This window comes from Rhyacophila brunnea, unplaced genomic scaffold, assembly GCF_057557595.1.
Source record: "Rhyacophila brunnea isolate RB1 unplaced genomic scaffold, BYU_Rbru_1.0 scaffold_22, whole genome shotgun sequence".
Classification (NCBI taxonomy): Eukaryota; Metazoa; Arthropoda; class Insecta; order Trichoptera; family Rhyacophilidae; genus Rhyacophila; species Rhyacophila brunnea.
In genome coordinates this window covers 5,891,883-5,913,516 of record NW_028232882.1, presented here as the reverse complement: position 1 = coordinate 5,913,516, position 21,634 = coordinate 5,891,883, and the positions used below count along the sequence as shown (strand labels likewise).

The following is a 21,634-nucleotide window of genomic DNA, read 5'->3' as shown; positions in this document are numbered from 1 at the left end:
TTAATAATTTTGACAATCAAATTCATCTGGCTTAAATGTTTTCGCGCGATTCTGTTCCCTATGTTGTTGTTGTGAAATAAAATGCACGTCTATAATAATTCCAAATGCTAACAAGATGTTTTAATGTTACGAAATATACCTGGTGCAGGGAATGTCTTTGCTTTGTTAAAATTGTTTACAACCTCTTATCGAATCCAAAATTTGAATGATTCCGGTGGTCTTTGTAGTGTAAACCGTCTCTTGAAAATGTCGACTGTGAGGCGAGTCCGATCAAGGGCTGCAAAATTAGACTGTGCGAAAAGGAATCCGATTGACAAAGATCTTTTGAGCGAATGTTTGAAAGACATGCGTTCAACTTTCGAACCGAAAGTTGACAAGCCGAAAATGAAAGTCCAGAGAAAACGAGGAGTGAAGTCTGAAGGCGAAGATGTCTGCACGACGGAAGAAACGTCAGACGTGAAAATACCCAAAATTAAAAGCACTAGAGGCAAGCAAGACACAATGTCACAAATCATCAAACCCGATTTTGAAATTGATTTAAACGCCATCAAAGAAGATCTTGAAACTAAAGAAGTGGTTAATTCGATAATAGCTGCTGTTGATAATACTTCCAAAACTCGGCGTAAAATTAAAATAATCTCACCGAAATCGAATGATGTCATTGTAAAACCTGAGCCTCTTGAAGATTTTGAAAACATCGTTATAAAAAAAGAGATTCAGTCACCTGTTAAAAAATCTCCCGATGAAAAAAGTAACCCTGTGAAAATTGAATATGAAAAAGATATAAAAAATAAGGTAAAAATTCATACAGTATAAATTCTATATTAATATGATCATTCTTATCCATGGCCGGCTGCACAGTTGACCTCTAGACACCTCAATTTTGAGCCTTCTCTCTGTACTAAAACATATTGACCTTTCTGCGTCCACATGCACATTATCGGGCCATCTCTTTCGTGGGTGTTCCTTATATCGTAGGAATATCGAAACCAAGCACATCGACATCGAACATTAACGCCACTCCACAACGGGTGTGTCTGGATATATCATCCGAAGACAAATAAACAGGATTTTGTTTGTGTTTTTATATAATGACTTTCGGCTTCTACGGACACACACTCACCCGCATTAGTCCGTTATATTGAGGTTCTACTATATTATCAAATATCGACCTCTGTAAAATTCTTTAAGCCGTAACACGTCAAATCATTTGAAAAATAAATCCACAAAAACCTCATAAATCATGTTCATGTAGGTAACTGAAAATTTTGGAAACCTAAACACATTGATTGTCATGGGAATCACTGGTGACCGAAATTGGGTAACTTCAAGGGCACCGTGAGGGTCACCAATGACGGGCAAAGAAGACCTACCTTCTAGTTATTTAGTGCTGGCGGACATGCGTACTGTGTATTTTCCTATATAGAGTGACTGACATAACCCTTGTGTAAGTTACTGCAACTTGGTCCAAGAATATTCGTTCAAAGTAACTAAAGATGGGCTCGCAAAGTAGAAGTTTATGTATGCACTGTGTCACAACACGCAAACTCGCTGGATGATTAATAATTATTGTAATTTGTGTGACTAATTGACTAATCTGAAATCAAATTGAATATGGCCAAGCTTACAAAATTAACCTCACGCTCATGTAATGAGATTAGTTCTAAATTCAAACACCTTTCAATTTATAATGGTATATCTATAGCAATCATGGTTTACTATTAAAATAAATCTAAACAAAAACCATTCAGTTTCAGTAACAATTGGTTTTGGTTGATTAGCATTGTTTATTTAAATGTACCGCTTTATTCAGATCAAGCAGAAAACTACAGACTGGCGCCCAAACAATTGGGAAGAGACTCTAGACAACATCCGGCAGATGCGAGCAGGAGGAGGGGCCCCCGTAGATGATATGGGATGCCATAAATGTTCGGATGAACTGGCACCACCAGAGGTTCGATTACCTATTTAATCATTGTTATCTTGATATAGCAGTAAATACACACACAACATAAGTACTGTCTTTGAATAGCTGCTGGGTCAACAGTTTCATGAATTAATTCATGTTTAATTAATATATCTTTGTTTGTAAATGTCATACTGTGAACGTCTTGAATTAATAATTTGTAATGTTCACTATATGTACAAATAAATAAAATTTGAAATTGAATGATGTTGACTTTTCAACACCACATGTCCCATTTGACAATTCTTACTTGTTCTAATTATAAATTATATACTCATAGTCATTGTCCTCATATCTCTTTCCGATAAGAAAGCTCACGGAGAACTGTGCTACGGTGAAATGAATGATCAACAATTAACATTTTCACGGCACTATTCGAATTAAAAATTATTATACTTATTTAATTTAAATTTCAGGTGATGAGGTACCAATCGTTAATAGCGCTCATGCTGTCCAGTCAAACCAAAGACCAGGTGACATTTGCCGCTATGCAGAGGCTTAAAGAACATGGCCTCACCATAGAACACATACTCGAAACTTCAGATGATGAACTAGGAAAGCTCATCTATCCAGTTGGATTTTGGAAGGTATGTCCACAACATTAGTAGTATTCTGTAACCTCGCCTAACGAAATCTCTTGCTCTATGCTTGTATATGGTTACCCACGTTTCTCCTATTGGAGTTTCCTGTCAAGATTCTTTAGACAGACCCAGAGAATTGTGTGTTGACAGAGCGTCTGTTTACTGCCGAAACTTTTCCCAGCATATTTTCGACACACGTTTGGTTCAACTGTTTGTGATGTCCGTTTGTTTGTCTACGACCTACTGATTTAAATTTATTCTTGGCTGTGTTAATATGTTCCAATGATTTACTAACTTTTTCATTGAAATAAACATATTGGTTAATAAAAAGTCATTCTGCCAGATAAATTAAATATTAAAAACTCAGTAGATTTCAGTTAAAATAAGTGTAAAAAAAGTTATATGTAGCATATGCATACAAAATTCAAATGAATATGTCAAAGAAATCATAGATTCACCATTCCTGTTACATATACGTTCGTGGGTATTCTGCGAATAAGCATTAAGTCAAAAATACTAGTTTTGAGATAATCGAGTTTGAAATTTTGGACGGTCTTAGCTTTTTTTATATATATAAAAGGCAAATTCCTTTCTGCGATATTGCTTTGAGTATGACTGAGTGCAGTTTCGCACGCAGAATTTTGTGAATATAGCCTGAGAATGACAGAAGCAAATGCACTAAGTCCCTTTAGTGCCTTTTCTCTAAATAGATGTATGTCTTTTTGACTTATAACATAAATTATCTTCGCCAGTTTTATAGATATGACTGTGTGTGTTTTTGTAGACTATAGAGCGTACTCTTAATAAGATTACCTCATCATTAAGTCAAAACAGCAAAATTTTGACTTAGTGCTTTTTCGCAGAATACCCACAGTATTTAAATAATATGCTGTATCATTATTGTTTTCAGACCAAAGTAAAATACATTAAGAAGACTACACAAACGCTAAAAGACGATTACAATGGCGACATTCCTGACAGTGTTGAAAAACTCTGCAAATTGACCGGCGTCGGCCAAAAGATGGCGCATATCTGTATGAGCGTAGCTTGGAACAAAGTGACTGGAATAGGTGAGTTAATCTTCACATATTTAATTAAAAATATCTGTTATTGCATTGTCATTCTTTGTCCCTTCATCTTCAAATTAATCTATGTACCTTAGAGCCAAAAGGTCTAGAAGTCACAATAACACAATATTACACAAGAGTATTTAGCACTGTTTCTTAGCTCTAAAGTACATTTTATACTTATATATATAATACTTATTATATATCGTCACTGCTCTGGCAGAAGACACTAATTCGAAAAAAATACATATTGAGTTAGTTATACCAAAATGTTCCTTATTTCAAACTTTACCGTCTGGAAACCTTATTAATAAATAAACAGTCTTTATTTTAAAGTCATCCTTTTTACGATTACTTAATAAACTCACATGATAGACCATTTCAAAGATCTTAACAACTTCAAAGTCAAATTACTCAAAACTAGTATTCTCCAGTTAGTGTGTTCTGCTAGAACAGAGACAATATATAACTCTAGTTGTTTATATATCATTAACCGTGCAGCACTAGGACATCTTGTTTTCAGCATGTATAGAACATGAAAATATTTTTTAATCTGTATACAAGAATAGTTTTAAAAATTTGTCAACGGGTTCTATGCCTTCAATGAGTTTTCTCGCTCTATGAGGCCGTGATTGACTGGCTGCACATATAAATTTCGCGAGTTATCTCGTCCGACTTTAAACTCAAATTACTAGCCACTGTCAATTGATTTGCATAATCTAAAAAATTAAACACACAGTGACATGTTTGAATAATCATGAAAAACTAAGCCACCAAATTATCCATGCCATCCTCTACATTCAACATGTGTCATTAAAAATCTACGGCCTGTCAGATACAGTAAAACCTCGTTAATTCGAATTCCACGGGACCGAAAATCGAAAAAATATTTGAATTACGAATAATGAAATGTATGGAGGAAAAATATAAAAATTTTGGAAAAAAAAAATCATATTTTCATTAATATCATTTACGATCATAGACGTGCCTACCAAATTTCTGGTTTCGTGTGTGTTAATGGGTCATAAAATGTCAGGATTATTTTTATTACCTTCTTAAAATAAGTAATTTACAATGTTAAAAGCCTGTAACAATTTTCAATGACTGGCTCATGATAATTATAGTGTACTTTATTTCGATTTATTGAATATTTTTATATGCCAGGACTCTGAAATAATTTCGAATTACGAAATTCGAATTAAAGGTATGATTTTATATGAAAATAATGTTCAAGGGACTTTTTTTTGCGAAAATTTCGAATTATGGCGAATTTAGAATTTTTCATTAAAACTTATATTTTTAAGGTATTTATTAATTTCAGTGATTTGATATACTTAATAATAACACGAACAACGATAATTTTTTAAGTAAATAAAAAAAATAGGAATTAAAGAAAAAAAAGTATTCGTTGATAAAATATATTAAATACTTAACTTGCAGAACGTTTTTTTTATATTTATATTAAATCTATATATTTGTATGTTGGGTTGTTTTTATTCAATATAAACACTTTAATACAAAATAAACATTTATAAAAAACGTGTTTCTTTTCACCCTGACAAATGGAGTGATGCAACAAATATTTTTCCTATTAATTTTTCAACTACGTAAAAAGTCGCACTTGACCTTCGCCTTCCGAAAAATGAGTCAAAGAATTGTGCATGTGATGGTTCGTGCATTCGAGCAAAACTAAAATCTGGCAAAGGAAACTTTCTTTTACAATATTTTTATGTGAGGATTGTGCGGGGGATGAAAACATCTGTGCGGACACATTTTGGTAGGTTTGCGCGCGCACACCTTACAGGGAACATTGCGGTTCAGCTCTTTGAATAAAAATGTTTTACGGAACCACGAAACTAGCCTTTTTTTATCACTGCAACAAATGCGAAAGTGATCGATTCAGATGGCTGTCAATCATTAACTATGTGTCAGATCTGACTGAAATTTTTGAAGTATGATTACATGTCAAGTGATTTTGCTTCATAAATTGTGACGTCATATTCTCATCGAAATTTAACAAACTTTTCAAACTCCCTAGTACGCAAAAACTATAAAAATGTGACTTTCAGCTACAAAGTACAGATTTAATAGCTGTTTATTTTAAAAGTACTATACTTTGTTACAGGTGTTGACACCCACGTGCATAGGATATCTAATAGATTAGAATGGCTGCCAAAACCCACTAAAACACCGGACTCAACCAGAGAGATGCTTCAAGCATGGCTGCCATACAATCTTTGGTCGGAAGTCAACCACTTGCTGGTTGGATTCGGCCAAACAGTTTGTCGGCCTGTACATCCGCAGTGTTCATCCTGCCTTAACCTAAAAATATGCCCATTTGTTACGAAGAATTCTAAAAGTATTTCAAGAAAGTAAAAATCTAATCGATTGATTATGCTGCCAAAATATATTTTTTTAATTATATATTATATCCATGATCTTTATCAGTATTATTAAGTTTTTTACTATGGAGAAATGCACTGTTTAAATTGCTCACAAAAATAAAATCTTCGAATTTTATTTCAAAATATACCATGAACACACTTTGATATGGTATGGGAGTGGTATTGAAAGTGTGTTTCATTTGTTATCTTATCTATGTAATTCTTAATTCTATGTGCTGATCACAATGGCAGATTAGTATGCTGTTTTTCAAGCAATAACAAACAGCTCTTCACGTATCGTTATGGTTAACATTCATCCTTTATTTTAGGGAGATAGTTCTTTATTTTACCCACTAATTTTACATTAATTTTTCTTTCATAAACGCCACATATTATCTTATTCAGAAATCTGTACGTATTTTATTTTTGTATATACTTAAATTTCTATTGGCAACTTGGTAAAAAAGGTTCCGTATCTGATTCTGACGGGATAATTTTCAATTGGCAGCTCTGAAAAGCAAAAACATTAAGGTTTTGAATTTTATTCTGAAGGGAAATTTCCAATTTATATATTTTAGGGTGCAGTGAAACGAAAAAGTTTAAAACCTATATAGTACGATGGTATGGTCCGTTTACACGTACATGGATTTACTGATGGCAGTGCGTATTGTCGTGACCATAACAATAAAATGCAAATGTAAACACGTGTACATTGCAAGACTGCATGCATGTATCAAAAAAGTTTAACGGCTTCTGAATTTTCATGCGATGATTGCAACTAACATGACGTATGCTCGGTAGAATGATAGTGGCGAACCTGCCAGAAAAAATAAAAACTACACAGCGCAGAGCATTTTGATATTTACCAATTTTCACAACCTGTCAAGTAACACCATACAATGAAAACGCGTTTCGCTTACGCTTGATGAATGAGATTAGCGAGACAGTCAGAGCTTTTGCGTGTAATCAGTTAGTATTGAGATAGTTTAATTTACTCATTATTGGTGCCAGTAAATCCATGCATGTGACAGGTTTTATTAAATACAGTACTCAGTTGTTTTTACAATATTATTTTCTAATCTGTGGGTTTTTGATAAACATAATTCGGTATTGTACATACTGGCCTTATTATGTTGGTTACACACTAGATTTTCATATATTCAAAAAACTTAATGCCCTGCATAATAGAACAGAGGTTAAAAGCTCATTAATTTGTTGGGTCACAGATTAATTCATCCCACTGGTCCTAAGGAAACATGTTATTTTTTTCAATCAATCCCTACGTATTATATTTTGCGGTTGGTTTCATGTGTAATTGTGTTACAACCAACACTCTTTAAAAAAAGTATACTATTAAGCAGTGGCGGCTCGTCCATATGCACTGCGGTACTGCAGCACCCCCAAGCATATTATATTATATCGTCACCATTCAGGCAAAAGTCACCAACCCTAAAAACATAGTTTTGAGATATCGCAATTTGAAAGTTTGAAAATGCAGGAAAAATCAGATTTTAATGTTTTTAAGGTTTTATCTACATTAAATTATTTTTTCATGTCTTCTTAATAATTTCTTTAAGGTAATTTTACTTTTTGATGCTAATTAAAACATCTGTGGGTCTATTCTATGCTTATCGACCGCTAAAGTGATAAAGTGAAAAATATTATCAAACTTAGGGTAGGTTTGTATCAAAATATTAGCACTTATTGTAACAATTACACGAAGCCGGTTTTTATTGTTGCAATAAGTGCTATATTTTAACAGCACCTATCTTGCTGCTGTTAAAATATCGCACTTATTGCAACAATAAAAACCGGCTTCGTGTAATTGTTACAATAAGTGCTAATATTTTGATACAAACCTACCCTAAGTTTGATACTATTTATCAATTTAGTGTTCGATAAGTATAGAATAGACCCACTGGAGGGTTTTAAAGGAGGCAAGGTAGCTCAAATTATGGTTTGGTGACTTTTGCTTGTTAATAATCTGAACAATGTTAGCCAAAAGAAGCATCAGTAAAACTCACCATCCATAGTATAGTGACTTTTGCTTGTATATTTATAACGAAGGATTTTTTTTGTTATAGAGTCAATAATGTCTATTCACCTATAATGACTTTTGCTTGTTAAGATTTTATCGAAAGTCATTTAGTGAAAAACAAATAATTCGGATTTAAGCAAAATTTTACTAACTTATGTACCGAGGTGAGTTTTGCATCTTAAAGAACATAATTTTACGCTTCGGGTGACATACTCAACTCAAAACTGCCATTTTCAGGGTTGGTGACTTTTGCCTGAACGGTGACGATATATTATATGAAAATATCAATATTATTAAGCGTGTAATCAGCTCGCCCACACATTGATACATCCAATGTCCAATAATATCATACAGCGCGGTAGGTACTTAATTTTGCACAGTACCGATTTCAATAGAATATTCTCAAGTGGGCGACAGAGGGGCGCGGGCAGCGGTGCTCGCAGCTTCGTACTGCCGGTCAGACAGTCCGTTTTCAGTATTTCCCCGTTCCTGCGTCGCGCGTGAGCACGGGTGCCAGAGCGAGGAAAGAAATATAGCTATAATGATTTATTAACATTGTGAAAATTTATTTCTGCAAGCAATTTATGCAAAGTTCTTTATTTTAATTATTAATATAATTAATTATTTTTATTTAATTTTGATGTTAATAGTAAAATATAATCCAAATAAACATTTATTTTAATTTTAAATCAACCGCAGCACCCCCAAATATCTTATCCACGAGCCGCCACTGCTATTAAGTTACTTGCATTCTAAGGATGTCTCTATGTTCCATTGTGACGGATTTAAAGGCATCTCATGTCTATTTTGAATTATCCAAATACATTTGCACATACTTATAATATTTTGTATGTATTATCTTTTCATCATAGTGTAATATATACAACAGATATGTCAACTTACTCATTTTTTAAATATTTTTTTGTCATAGTATATTGATTCTGTTAATTTAATTAATTGCAAAACTGCCATCACAATACATTCTATATTTTTATATTATTAGTATGTACCTATTAATTATTGTGTGTTTAATGTTTGTCAATAAAAAATATTCCAAACAAAATTCCATTGTTTATTAACTATCATTAACAAAAACTTTTCAACATTTGTAGTATGAAGGCATTCTACAATAACTACCTTTATGTATAAGTTATCGATCAAAATTTAAATCAATTTTAATTCCAGAAAAATGTCGCCATACTTTCAAGCCAAGTAAAATTCTTTAATCAATTCCAAACAGAGGTAAGTCCGCATATAGTGAAAACCTTGACACAAATTGCATACATATTCCACAATGTAGCTTTCAGTTTGATGATAATTTCTACCGAATGTGCCATTTTCCTAATATGATTGTAAGATTGTTGTGCGGTGTAAAAATCATCCATTGTGTTAAGGCTTCAGTGAAACGGCAAATAATTTTCAACTATAGGCGCGACGAAATTTTGGACTCGCTGGCAGTCTGAGAGCGAACGTCGAGGTGTCAATATGTCAATTTGTTTCGTGATGGCGACGGGGGTATTAATTCTTAAATCGTGTAAAGATGACTAAAAACGTTACCCATTTACTTTAAAAAGAAAACATGTCAATGAATATATTATTATTGTTACTAATAGAACAATAAACAGAATATTAAATGGACGCATGTTGGATTTATATGAGAAATTATATTTCGGTTGGCATGCGTCATTTGCACCCGCAATCCGCGCATCGCCTAGCCACGATCTTTTTAGACCATGCCTCAACTGAGGTATAGCCTTAAGTTAAATAAATGACAGTATGTCAAATAACACATGCGAAATATTTGACAGATATAAATCCACCACTATAAGTTGTCTGCTGAGTGAGGGAGCCACATGCTAACATTTGACATATTATAATTGAATACTTAAATTCGAACACCTGCCGATTTATGCTGGTACATAATTATAACAAATGACAGAACTATGAAATTCATGCTATAGATATACCATCATAAATCGGCATGTGTTCGAATTTAGAACTAAGCTCAACACAGTATAAAAAGTATTGAATGATTTGTCAAATGTAAGCATGTGGCGCCCTCATTCAGCTGACAACTTATACTGGTGGATCTATAGATGAATAACTCCGTAGAAGCATTAACTGGATGGCTGCCAATAACGTCTTAAGACATGAACTTTTCCGTGAACGGAACGCCGCTCATACAAAAATGACGTCTCTGGATGTACCGCTTTAAACGGGATTTTACTAACGTAAATCAATTATTTTAAAGATACAAATCATAAACATTTTAAGTTTGTTATTATGGATAAATGGTGGCACAATCAATGCATCTTTTATTTTTGCAATAAAATTCGCAGCGTGCAAGGTACTGCCATACATACACCTACCGGCAGTCTACTAGTCATGTTACTTATTATCTTATTTCATCAGTGTGTTTTTAAATTCAAAACACTGAATTTATCTAAAATCTGTCAATACGTAAATAGATCACAGAATACCATAAAAAGATGCGATGTTGTAACTTACGAATACGGCCGCGATCGATCAACCTGTTGGCCATACCTGACATATCAGATGATGAAAGGATATTTAAAAAAAGCAGTCAATTGAAAAAGTAGAATAATTTTATTAATACTCAAAAATGTCATATATTTTTTACATTAATCATGATTTGGTTTGGGACCTCTGTGCCTGGCTTTTCCTTTTTTATCTGCTGTTTTTCTTCTCTGGTTCTTCATTCGCATCGAATTCTTTTTATTTTTCAATTGCTCCATTTTGTTTTTAGTTTGGAAGGTTTTACTCTTTTGTACTTTCTTCGTGGCCTCTTTTTTGATCATCTTATTAATATCCTTCTTGGATTTGAATGACTTTATACTGTTATTTGACTTTTGAGTGTCATCCGTTTTCTCGGAAGTTTTCTTATTTGATTTCTCCTTTAGTTCCATCCCTGGTATTTCATCATCGGACATTTCATCTGAGTTTTCTGAACTCTCATCGTCTTCACTTTGAGGCTTATTCTCTCCAATCCAATTGCTCTTCTCGGCAAAATCATTGGTCGACAGCTCGACAACTTTCACAGTTACATCCTCCGACTCATATTCATTTGCTAGCAATTCTTCCAACTCGGGTATTGGTCTTCTAGTAACAACCAATTTCTTATAAGATTCTTTTGACTAAAATTGCAAAAAAAAAAAAACATTACTACATGATAAACATCACAGAATTTTATAAACATAGAAAACAGTCACAGAACAGAATAATTTGTTAGAAATTCGAAACACAGTCACCATACACCAAGACTTTGAAGCCAGATTTGTTTTATGACTTAATAATGGTCAAACCCAAACAAATACAAAAAATACAATGCCCGGGTGTCCTAAAATATTACCAATATTAGATGTGCATTTTGTTAACGTGGCAAATTTTAATAGATATGATACAGTCGTAAAATATTGAAAATAACCTAAGTATTCTTTAACACATGCTAAAGTTTATCCCATATTTCTCCACTCAAGAATTTAACCTTTTACAGACACACCTAGAAGATAATCCATTTCTCTTATTTTTTGCTCCCTGCATACAGTTTACTATATTATATCTTCCAGTAAGAAAAATGGTCCGAAATCATAGATTGAAGACAGTCCAACCTGTCTGAAACCATCAGTTTCGGAACTTATAAACACAACTACAACCTACTCAGTTTTAGGTTACAGTAGGTTATTAGGTTTTGGTTTTGCTTTAGGTCCCAAAAGACCACGACCACATATGCAATGTATATTATATAATACTGTATATTATTAGCTATAAATAAAAATGATAGGTAAAGTTAACAGTACACCTTATCATTTTGGCGATGATGTTATAGGTATCAAAATTTAACACAGCTTGCTTGTTTTTGGGTTACCATAGGTTGTGTTGGGTTTTGGTTTGTTTTTAGGTCTCAAAATAACACGACCACAAAAATGATATGGACTACTAACTGTATCGTAAACATTTATATCAACCGTTGAAGAATATGTCCGTATTGGGAAAAAATAATTTAGTTTGACGCAAGCTCAGAATAGAATGAAAATGAGGCAGATTTTAATGTGCCGATAGCATTGATTAGCCGTCTGCATTTGGGCATTTTTTCATTCGCTAGATGAACGCATCATTGTACATACGTGGCGTGCACATTGCCTACCTCAAACTGGTTTCAAAATGGCCGTATTTCGTGATGAAAGTACCAGCGCACATAGCTATATCAGTGATGGATTTCTGTTTAACATCACGTCAGTGTTGCCAACCGAATGATTTCTTGAAAAATGTATGATAGTAAATTGTACTATAATTTTGACGGATTTCAAATGAAAAATGGGTACAGGTTGTGATACACCCCTGTTACAGGCGGGCTTCTCCCGGTGTAAAATAATCATTTAGTAGCTATAAGTCGAAACGTAACCCTGACCTCTATAAACGGCTTCATAAAACATCTAATCTGATTCCTTGCTCAACCACGTAAGTATTTTTTAATCATAAGTAAAGGCCTTCGTCCGGTGTGTGAAAATCGCATATTGGGCGGAGGTGTAATTAAGATAAATTTAATTTGATTTAAAAAGTATAAATGATGATGGATGAAAGCGATAATTTTAAGACTAAATATAAGTATTCAAATATAATAAATTTTGCCGCGCATTGTGCGTGAAATCCTCGCGCGCCGGCGCCAGGGTTAGGCTCGTGATTCGCCGAATCAAAGATCATGCGATCAAGATTTGGCCAATCACTAGTCCCTTTTACGAATGGCGTGGGTACGCGAAGTTTAAAAAAATAAATAAATTAGTAAGCGTCATAGACTAATATACTATATACTACAGATAAGCCACATCAATGTGTAGAAGTGGTTCAAAATCATTCTCTATATATCTCTCTCTAATTTGGACTGGAGGTCTTCGTTTTAAAAAATGACTCGAATCTTGAACTGGAGGTCTTTGTTTTAAAAAGTGGCTAGAATCTTGGACTGGGACTTAGGCGGGAATTAAAAACAAAAAAATATTATATGTTTGACATTTTATTTTTTGAAATACACAGAACAGCATATACAATAAAAATATAAATACATAATATTACAACAAAATATCATCAGATTATCGAAAACAGAATGTAATATGACAAATTCAATAAAATCTTAAATCAAAGTAAGGTTTAACATTTTTCAATTAATCACAAGAAATTTTACTGAAGGCTTATATAATTTATATTAAATGAGATAGCATTTAATTGGAATAATTCCATTTGCAATGCAATATTGAAACTATGTACACTGATAAATGAGCGGAAAACATTGCAAAAATAAATAGGTACATTTTCATTATAGACGATTAACGCCATGTTAATTTAAATACTTACACAAATTAATTCATGTAGTTTTATTTTATATATTCAAGGTTCAAAATGATAAAATGTCATTTACTCTTAAAGAGTGTTATATTATGATTCTCGCTAGAGAATCGTTTTTTTGAGGAACACATTAGTTTATTTAAAGTACCCCTTAAAATATCAAATTTATCAAAAATCATGAGAATTTTTATCCTTATATATAAATAGGTAGGTACCTTCTTCTTCTTCTTTCTCGGCACTACATCACGGGGCGGGATTTGGCCTCCTCTACAATTGTCCTCCACACGCTCCTTTCCCTGGCTGCTCCTCTCCAGTCTCCAGCCCTCCCCATCTTTCTCCAGTCCTCTTCGATACAGTCAGCCCACCTCTTCTTTGGTCTGCCCCTAGACCGTTTCCGCTGTGGGATCCACTTGGTCATGATTTTTGGCGTCCTGGCATTCTCTCAACGTGTCCAGCCCACCTTAGTCTTTAGGATCGACAGAATTTCACCACCGTTTCATGTTTTATTAACTCTTCTTACTCGTGGTTGGTAAATTATCACACCCTTTTACTGCACACCTATCCTTTGACATTATTTAATAAATTTTATCTAATAATAATTATTACTAGTCAATTATTACGAAAAGTATTTAATTTCACACACGTTTTAGTAGATTTCAATGTGTTTTTCACCAATCCGGTTGTGTTTTGTTTCATATTCATTTGACATTTGAAAAATCCATTAAACAAAATATAAATATTCAAAATAAGAACTCTCGACCTAATAAACTTATTTTCATAGGATAAATATTATGATGTATTTATTATATTCCATTTTAACCTCTTTGCTGCGAATGTCTCAGAGCAGAGTACGTATGGTTAGTACGTTTGATTCCTGATCGGTGTGCCATCTGTTGAAAGTCACATTGTTTTTTTTTTTTTTTTTGTAATACCTCATGGATTCATGAGTGTTTTCATTTTGGATATGATCTGGAGTTAAGCGAATGATGAATAATTATTTATTTGTAAGTCAGTTAAGATGACATAACGAAAATGATAATTTACACATTATTATTTAAAATAGAAAGGCTAGATCAAAAAAAATGACGCATCAAAAATGTTAAAAAATAAAAATATACAGTACGACAAACACTTATTAAATCAATAAGCACGATATGGTCACAGAGTAAATTGAATCGAGATTAAGGTACAAATTTACTGACGTATATTTATGTTTGGCCCATGATATAAACTTGTAATCTCTATCTGTCTATCCGTTTGTCTGATTTTAACGCAAAATCCACTCAACCGATATATCAATTATACAACCGAATATAGCAATTCAAATGACAGAAAAGAGTAGAATCAGGGTAGGGAGGCCTTTATCCAACAGTGGATTGGTTCAGGTCGATGTCGATAAGGATGATAGAAATAGGTATACTATCACAAATTCGTTTAACTGCTAGTAGTAGAATCAGGTTGCGGAACCCTTCATCCAGCAGTGGATTGATCCTAGTTGATGATGATGATGATGATGATAACGATATGAATATGTATATAAATATAATATCACTTATAGTAGGTATTGTATTTTTTTGCAACAATACTAACATCCATATATCACAAATTAAATAATATGTCACAATTTATTATAAATTATAACAATTTACCTAATAAACATGCTGCACAATAAAAACTCTGTAATATTAATAAATTATCTAGAGGATAATTAAATAACTGGAAATAATTGAAATAAGATTTCTCCACTTGATAAACACAAGGTTCAAAGAATATATTTATTTTATAAAGAAACATTAATAAAGAATGAAGAGATAATAAACATAAATTATAATTATTTAATCCTTCACAATCCTGCTGGGTGTCGTATTTGTTTCAAAAAGATTTTTTCTAGTAGTTATATATTTTTCAGAAGTGTTTTAAAATTACGTAAGTATGACATTTCTAAATCTTGTAATTATTCGTTGAATAAAAAAAATATTTATTACACATGGCAAATATAAATGTACAATATAGCCGGATAACATCTATGATAGCTGGTCACATTTTTCACCGCCATTTTGTTAAGCAGTCGATCCAACAGATTTCTACAGTCTGGACTGCATACAAATCATTTAATACCTCTTAGGTGTATGCCTGATACACCCCCCTGGTAAGCGTCCCCTTTCCGACATATACGGACCTGCGTAACTAATTGTAAAAACCTAAACATGTAAAGAAAGTGTAAAATATAAGCTAATACCAAGTTACACGAGACAGACGTGGTTTTATTTAATTCCACCCTCAAATATATCGTACTACTTTTTTTGTGAATCCGGGGTTCGATGGACACCTGAGCTAGCCGCTGGAACCCCGGGTTTCTCAATGGCGCCTTGGCAACGTGAAGCTCGAAGAATCGCATGGATTCTTCCGAACCCGCGAAATAAAATTTACGCCCGCGAACGCTAAATAAAAGTTTATGATCCAGGAGCCGGAACAACCAAGAAATGGTTAACTAAAAAGTGGACTCCGACGTGACCCTTATCAAAGAAGAAGTGCTGTCTCCAACATCAAACCGGGAGAGCCCTCCTCTGGTGTTCGAAGACAGTCCACATACGGAGCTGACCGCGCCTAGCGTCGTGCTGGAGACCGTAACACCAGCGCGTCTCCAGTACGACGAATGGCTGCACAAATCCCACCTATGGAGACCAGACACATCATCGACGGTATCCATCGAGGAGGGCTCGTAGAGGCCACGGCCCACTCACGACGAAAAACGGCGAGCAAAATGCCGATTTTCCTAGGGTATCACTAACATGTCGTGTACCCTAGTCGACCACGGGATGTTCGGTGAGGAGAGAAAAAGGAAACGCGAGGCCAGGGAGCCTCACAAGAGGGCTGAAAAGGCGCGCAAGCTGAGATGAATCGAAGCTGTGCGGGCGCAGGCTCGACCACGAGGAGATGAAGCAGGACCAGTCGCCAACCCTCGAGTCAAGGGTGAACGCCGAGTTGCTGTTAGAAGTGAAATGTGTAGATTATACGAATAAAACATCCGGAAATTCTTCTAATTACGGATATAAAGTTAATTAAGGACAAACTTTCTGAGCCTTGTAATCTTAAGTTCATTAGTACGAAAAATGTACATTCTAGTTTTAAAAATAACACTTCGCAAAGTGACGCCAATTCTTTCCGTTCAAATAAAGTAAATATGAATGAATTCGAAAACATTAACATTGAAAATCGCAAACAATTTTATAAACGGGAAAGAGGATATTCTACAGTAGCACGAAACCTGTTTCAAAGTTACGCCGTGTTAATAATTTGAATTCAAAGAGAAACGAGGAAAATAGTATACGACCGTCACTATTATTTCTTTACAAATTACCAATCGTAAATTTAACACAGCGAAAACGGAACGGGAATAATACGGCATCACTCGACGAAGTGTATATTATAGTTGATAAGTGAAATTTTAATAATACGTTAAAATTAGGTATAAGAGGATGAAAGTAGAGATTGTATGCTTGTGATAAAAAAAAAAATGAGTCAATAAGCCGTAAATTTCTCAACGGGGTTTCAATAATGAAAAAAAATAAAAATAATAATAATAATAAAACGTGAGAGGCACCGCAAATCGGCGCGGCGCGCCTTTGGAATAGGATGTCGGGCGCGTAAAACGAAACAACAATTTTTTTTTAAATAAAATGGGTTTCACTAAAAATAAAGTTAATTACACCGTTTTAAGTGTACTGATTCAGAAATAAATATAATGAGAGGGTGGAATATTTCAATTTTTAATATCAATGTGATTTATACAGTCAATACAATGTTGCAAAATAATTATGGGTATTAGGGTAAAATATTAAATGTGATAGTAAGTACCATAAGTACAATGGGAAGATTTTATATAAAATTAGTAGCTATTTAATGTATGGGGTAGGAGTAATTAATAAAGTAAATTCGAATAAATTTAAAGTACAGGAAGTCTAATGAACGAATAAATTACTAAAGAAAGAAAAAGAATAAATACAGATGAAGACAATTTGGAAGCATAAAGGGAGCCACCTCTCGAAGTAAGCGCATCCAAAGGCAGCGTAGCCGAAAATTCATGATACCAAAGCTTGATGGTGTGGAGAGTGCGCACTCTCCTTTCTCGCGCAGGTTCATGGAGAGACTAGGGACGTGACGCCTGAAAGATATCGTGAAACAACAAGAGGTACCTCCGAAGTGTAACTATCTATAAAAAAAAAAGAAAGGGAAAAGGATACTTATTGTGAAAATCCATCCTAGTACCTGTGGGAAAGCCGTGCCGCCGTCAACGAGCCTGGCCGTTGTACCGCTATACGATGCCTTGCCCGCAGTAATAGGAACAGATGGAGACACAGTACCTGTCCATCTATGAGGTGATACTCCAGAGACCAGCAGATCAGTGGAAAACTTTCCACAGAAAGATATCCGCTGCTCGGAACGAGCCTGGCTCAATAGTAACGCCACTACCACGCCCTGGTTGCAAAGGCAGACGACGCCAAACGAGGTACGCTCCTATTGCACCAGAAGAAGAAAAACGTAACACGAAATAATAATTCCGAACGAGGGCCAAACGTCTACAAATGTAGCCTCTCGGAATACAAAAAAAAAAACTGGACAGCCCAAGAGTCGAAGACTATAGCTCCACGACCCCTCCGCTGACTAGTATAAAAGAACGAGAAGAATAACAAAAACATTACGAAAACAAAATAAACGCACGACATTACTTACAGGAGAAAAATAAAATAATAATAAATTATGACAAATGATAATAAGAAAGGAAAATAAATCAAACTCTGACTTATTCAGGAGCATTGCTTTGAGCAGGAAAATAGTAATTAAAATAAATATAGAAACAATACGTAAAGTTAGTTGTTTTTTTTTTTTTTGTTAAAATAGTTAGATTGTAGTTGAATTTTTTTTATAAACTGTTATCATGCCATGTACTTAACGGATGAAGAAGGAATTGGATGGGTGGCCGATGAGATCAGGGCGTACCTTTCGACTTTAATCCAGATGGGGCGAATTGATACACCCCTGTTACAGGCGGGCTTCTCCCGGTGTAAAATAATCATTTAGTAGCTATAAGTCGAAACGTAACCCTGACCTCTATAAACGGCTTCATAAAATATCTAATCTGATTCCTTGCTCAACCACGTAAGTATTTTTTAATCATAAGTAAAGGCCTTCGTCCAGTGTGTGAAAATCGCATATTGGGCGGAGGTGTAATTAAGATAAATTTAATTTGATTTAAAAAGTATAAATGATGATGGATGAAAGCGATAATTTTAAGACTAAATATAAGTATTCAAATATAATAAATTTTGCCGCACATTGTGCGTGAAATCCTAGCGCGCCGGCGCCAGGGTTAGGCTCGTGATTCACCGAATCAAAGATCATGCGATCAAGATTTGGCCAATCACTAGTCCCTTTTACGAATGGCGTGGGTACGCGAAGTTTAAAAAAATAAATAAATTAGTAAGCGTCCCCTTTCCGACATATACGGACCTGCGTAACTAATTGTAAAAACCTAAACATGTAAAGAAAGTGTAAAATATAAGCTAATACCAAGTTACACGAGACAGACGTGGTTTTATTTAATTCCACCCTCAAATATATCGTACTACTTTTTTTGTGAATCCGGGGTTCGATGGACACCTGAGCTAGCCGCAGGAACCCCGGGTTTCTCAGTTGGTTATGGGGAAGCCATAGCCGTTTTTTGAGACCAAAACCTATTGTAAACCAAAAATAAGTAAATTGTGTTTGATTTTGGGTCTTTTCAGTAGGTTGTATTTGGTTTTGGTTTGGTTTTTGGCCTCAAAACACCTTATCCACAATAGCGATATGGAGTACCAAATAGATATTACCAAATCAGCATTATAAAAAGACTGCACTGTGAAAAATTTTAAACTATTTGACGTACAAATGTCAACAGTCGATGCGGTGCGTATGACACATTCAACGTAAAGCATGCGCAAAACTACTCCGTTAAAACCAGAATTAAAACGTTGAAGATGAAGTAATCAAAATGTAGACGTAGCTTTTGGGATATTAGTTAGTGTGATGAATCGACCGTTATGAAAAAGTACCACGATGACGTGATTTGACGCTCTCAGCAATTATGACTCTCGAATTAGTCCAACACTCCATCGGTTTATTTACTATATCTATGGTTTGATGAATTAAAATAAATCATGGTATGGATAGTGCCAGAAATAGTAGCCATTATATTAAAATTACCTCTAACTTGATCCGCTTTCGCTCTTCTTTCAGCTTTTCTTCAAATTCAGTCTGAGCTTTCTTCTTTCTTTCAAGTTTTCGTTTGTGAAAGCCTCCGAGAAAATCTCTGTAAAAGTTAGGTTAGTTATTTTTTGTAACTACCATCATTAATGCTGAAAATAAGACCAATATATTTAAAGTATAATTCTTACCGTCTTTTAACTTCATCGAAAACCAAATTAACCTTATCTTTGCGTTTTTTTATCTTTATTGGTTTATCAAATGACTTTTTCTCATTTTTATATTTCTTTTTCGAACCCATTTTTGTTGACGTTTAAAAGAGCATGGCCATTTTAGTGCCACTATATTAAAACTTTATTTCCCAATCACAATAATAAATGCTGTAAAATGGGGTGAGATAAGGCCATTACTTTTTTTAGTTTCAAATAAAATGACACTTGGCTTCATGATTTAAAATAAAAACCTACAACTGAATTGTCAAAAAATAATGGTAAATTACTTACCTACCTACTGATTAATTTAGTTTAATAAATTACTTTTTCATAAAATCTTATATTTGTAGTCATTGGGTTTACAATTCGATATGGTTATTGGCTTCCTCTTAAAAAAGTTTTTCAATGGGGTTTTTTTACGAGGAATAGATGTTAGCCACTTACTAAATCTATTATTAGATCTATACTCTGGTCCACACACATTAAAAAAAAGGAAAACGAGATTTTAAATGTATATTTTTTAACATTCAGATGGAGAGAAAGCCGTTGAACAAAATCTGTAGGTTTACAACATTACTGCAAAGTATATTATGTAGGTACTGTGACGCCCCCGTATGGTCCCCATTTGGGGATGTCTTTGTGTATCTGGAGACGCCCGAATCGGTATCAAAGCCAACAAATAATACGAAAATAAATAATGTTAAAAGTCGGCCGGCAACATTGTCTTTGACCGTTAGAGATATGCAACGTCGCCCAAGAAAAAAAAACCGTTGGGAATGATTTTTTCAAGATGGCGCGGAGATCGCGACAAGCAGCAAAATCGCGAACGCGTACATTTCGCCCTCTGTAGAATTAAATATAAAAAAAATGTAACCATATAGTATAATAAACGTAAATAAACTCGTCGTCTTCCATCATAATTCCGGTGTCATAATTATCCACCTTCCATCCCGAATCCAGACAAAAAAAAAAAACACAAAGTGACAGTTGAGAAAATTCTCTTACCAAAATGGAGGGAAGTGATAAGTGGCGCCTAACGTGGGGCGCCACATGATAAATCCAGGGTTCCGGTCTAGCTCAGACAAAGTTCAATTCGAACCCTGGTATCACAATTTTTAGTTAGTAACTGGTAAACTGTCCTTTTTTTTATCTTTAGTATGGTTTTTTTTAGGATTTGGGCTGGACAAAATAACGCACCGGAATTAGTTTTATAACGGCAGGGTATATTTACATGGATGTTATATAATTATTACATTGTTTTATAATTTGTTTTACGGAGGACAAAATTTCGTGAGTTCATTGCTTGACTGTTTTCCGACACTGACGCCATCTTGAAAATCGCTTTCAACGGTTTTTTTCAAGGCGACGTTGCAATATCTCCAACGGTCAAATTATGGCATTGTTGCCATTCAACATCTTATTTTCTAACAACTCTTTTTCTTCTCCTTGCACTATCTAACATTCCTCTCTCTCAATTACAATACAAGTTATTTTTCCCATTCATTCTTTATACATGGTATTGCAATTTATTGGCGTTTTGTCTACACATTCTACTGACATGTTTCATACATTATTGTTAGCGACAGTTGGTCACTTTTTATACTGTTTAAGGGGTGAAGCCCAATTTCATTCGTCGTCTCGCATACTTTCTTATTTATTCAGGCCTGGTCTTCCACGAACCGTGTCCTCAGCCTCAAAGACACGGGCCGTGGGACTTATTTCTGGAAAGAAACGTCCCTCTGGGTGGTCAAGGGTGCGGCTCGGTGCAGTTTATTTGACTATGAG

At 34.4% G+C, this 21,634-nt stretch overlaps 2 protein-coding genes across 3 annotated transcripts; one reads left to right on the top strand and one right to left on the bottom strand.

Annotated features, from left to right (window-relative positions):
- The first annotated feature begins 5 nt into the window (after nucleotides 1-5).
- Nthl1 (Nth-like DNA glycosylase 1) lies at nucleotides 6-9,088 on the top strand. 2 transcript variants are annotated; one of them, XR_015070943.1, is made up of 6 exons: nucleotides 6-795; nucleotides 1,814-1,954; nucleotides 2,383-2,553; nucleotides 3,458-3,617; nucleotides 5,740-6,382; nucleotides 8,761-9,088. XR_015070943.1 is itself a non-coding variant. In XM_085949457.1 (5 exons), the coding sequence occupies exons 1-5, from the start codon at nucleotides 124-126 to the stop codon at nucleotides 5,988-5,990; spliced, it is 1,395 nt and encodes a 464-aa protein (XP_085805583.1). In that variant the 5' UTR covers nucleotides 6-123; the 3' UTR covers nucleotides 5,991-7,631. The 2 variants fall into 2 exon arrangements, 1 of the variants encoding a protein (XP_085805583.1); XM_085949457.1 differs by lacking the exon at nucleotides 8,761-9,088 and having other exon boundaries at nucleotides 5,740-7,631.
- Nucleotides 9,089-10,624: 1,536 nt separating this feature from the next.
- Nucleotides 10,625-19,977, bottom strand: vito (nucleolar protein viriato). The gene is made up of 3 exons (XM_085949458.1): nucleotides 19,829-19,977; nucleotides 19,638-19,743; nucleotides 10,625-11,191 (listed from the first exon to the last, which is right to left on the bottom strand). The coding sequence occupies exons 1-3, from the start codon at nucleotides 19,936-19,938 to the stop codon at nucleotides 10,679-10,681; spliced, it is 729 nt and encodes a 242-aa protein (XP_085805584.1). The 5' UTR covers nucleotides 19,939-19,977; the 3' UTR covers nucleotides 10,625-10,678.
- Nucleotides 19,978-21,634: the final 1,657 nt, after the last annotated feature.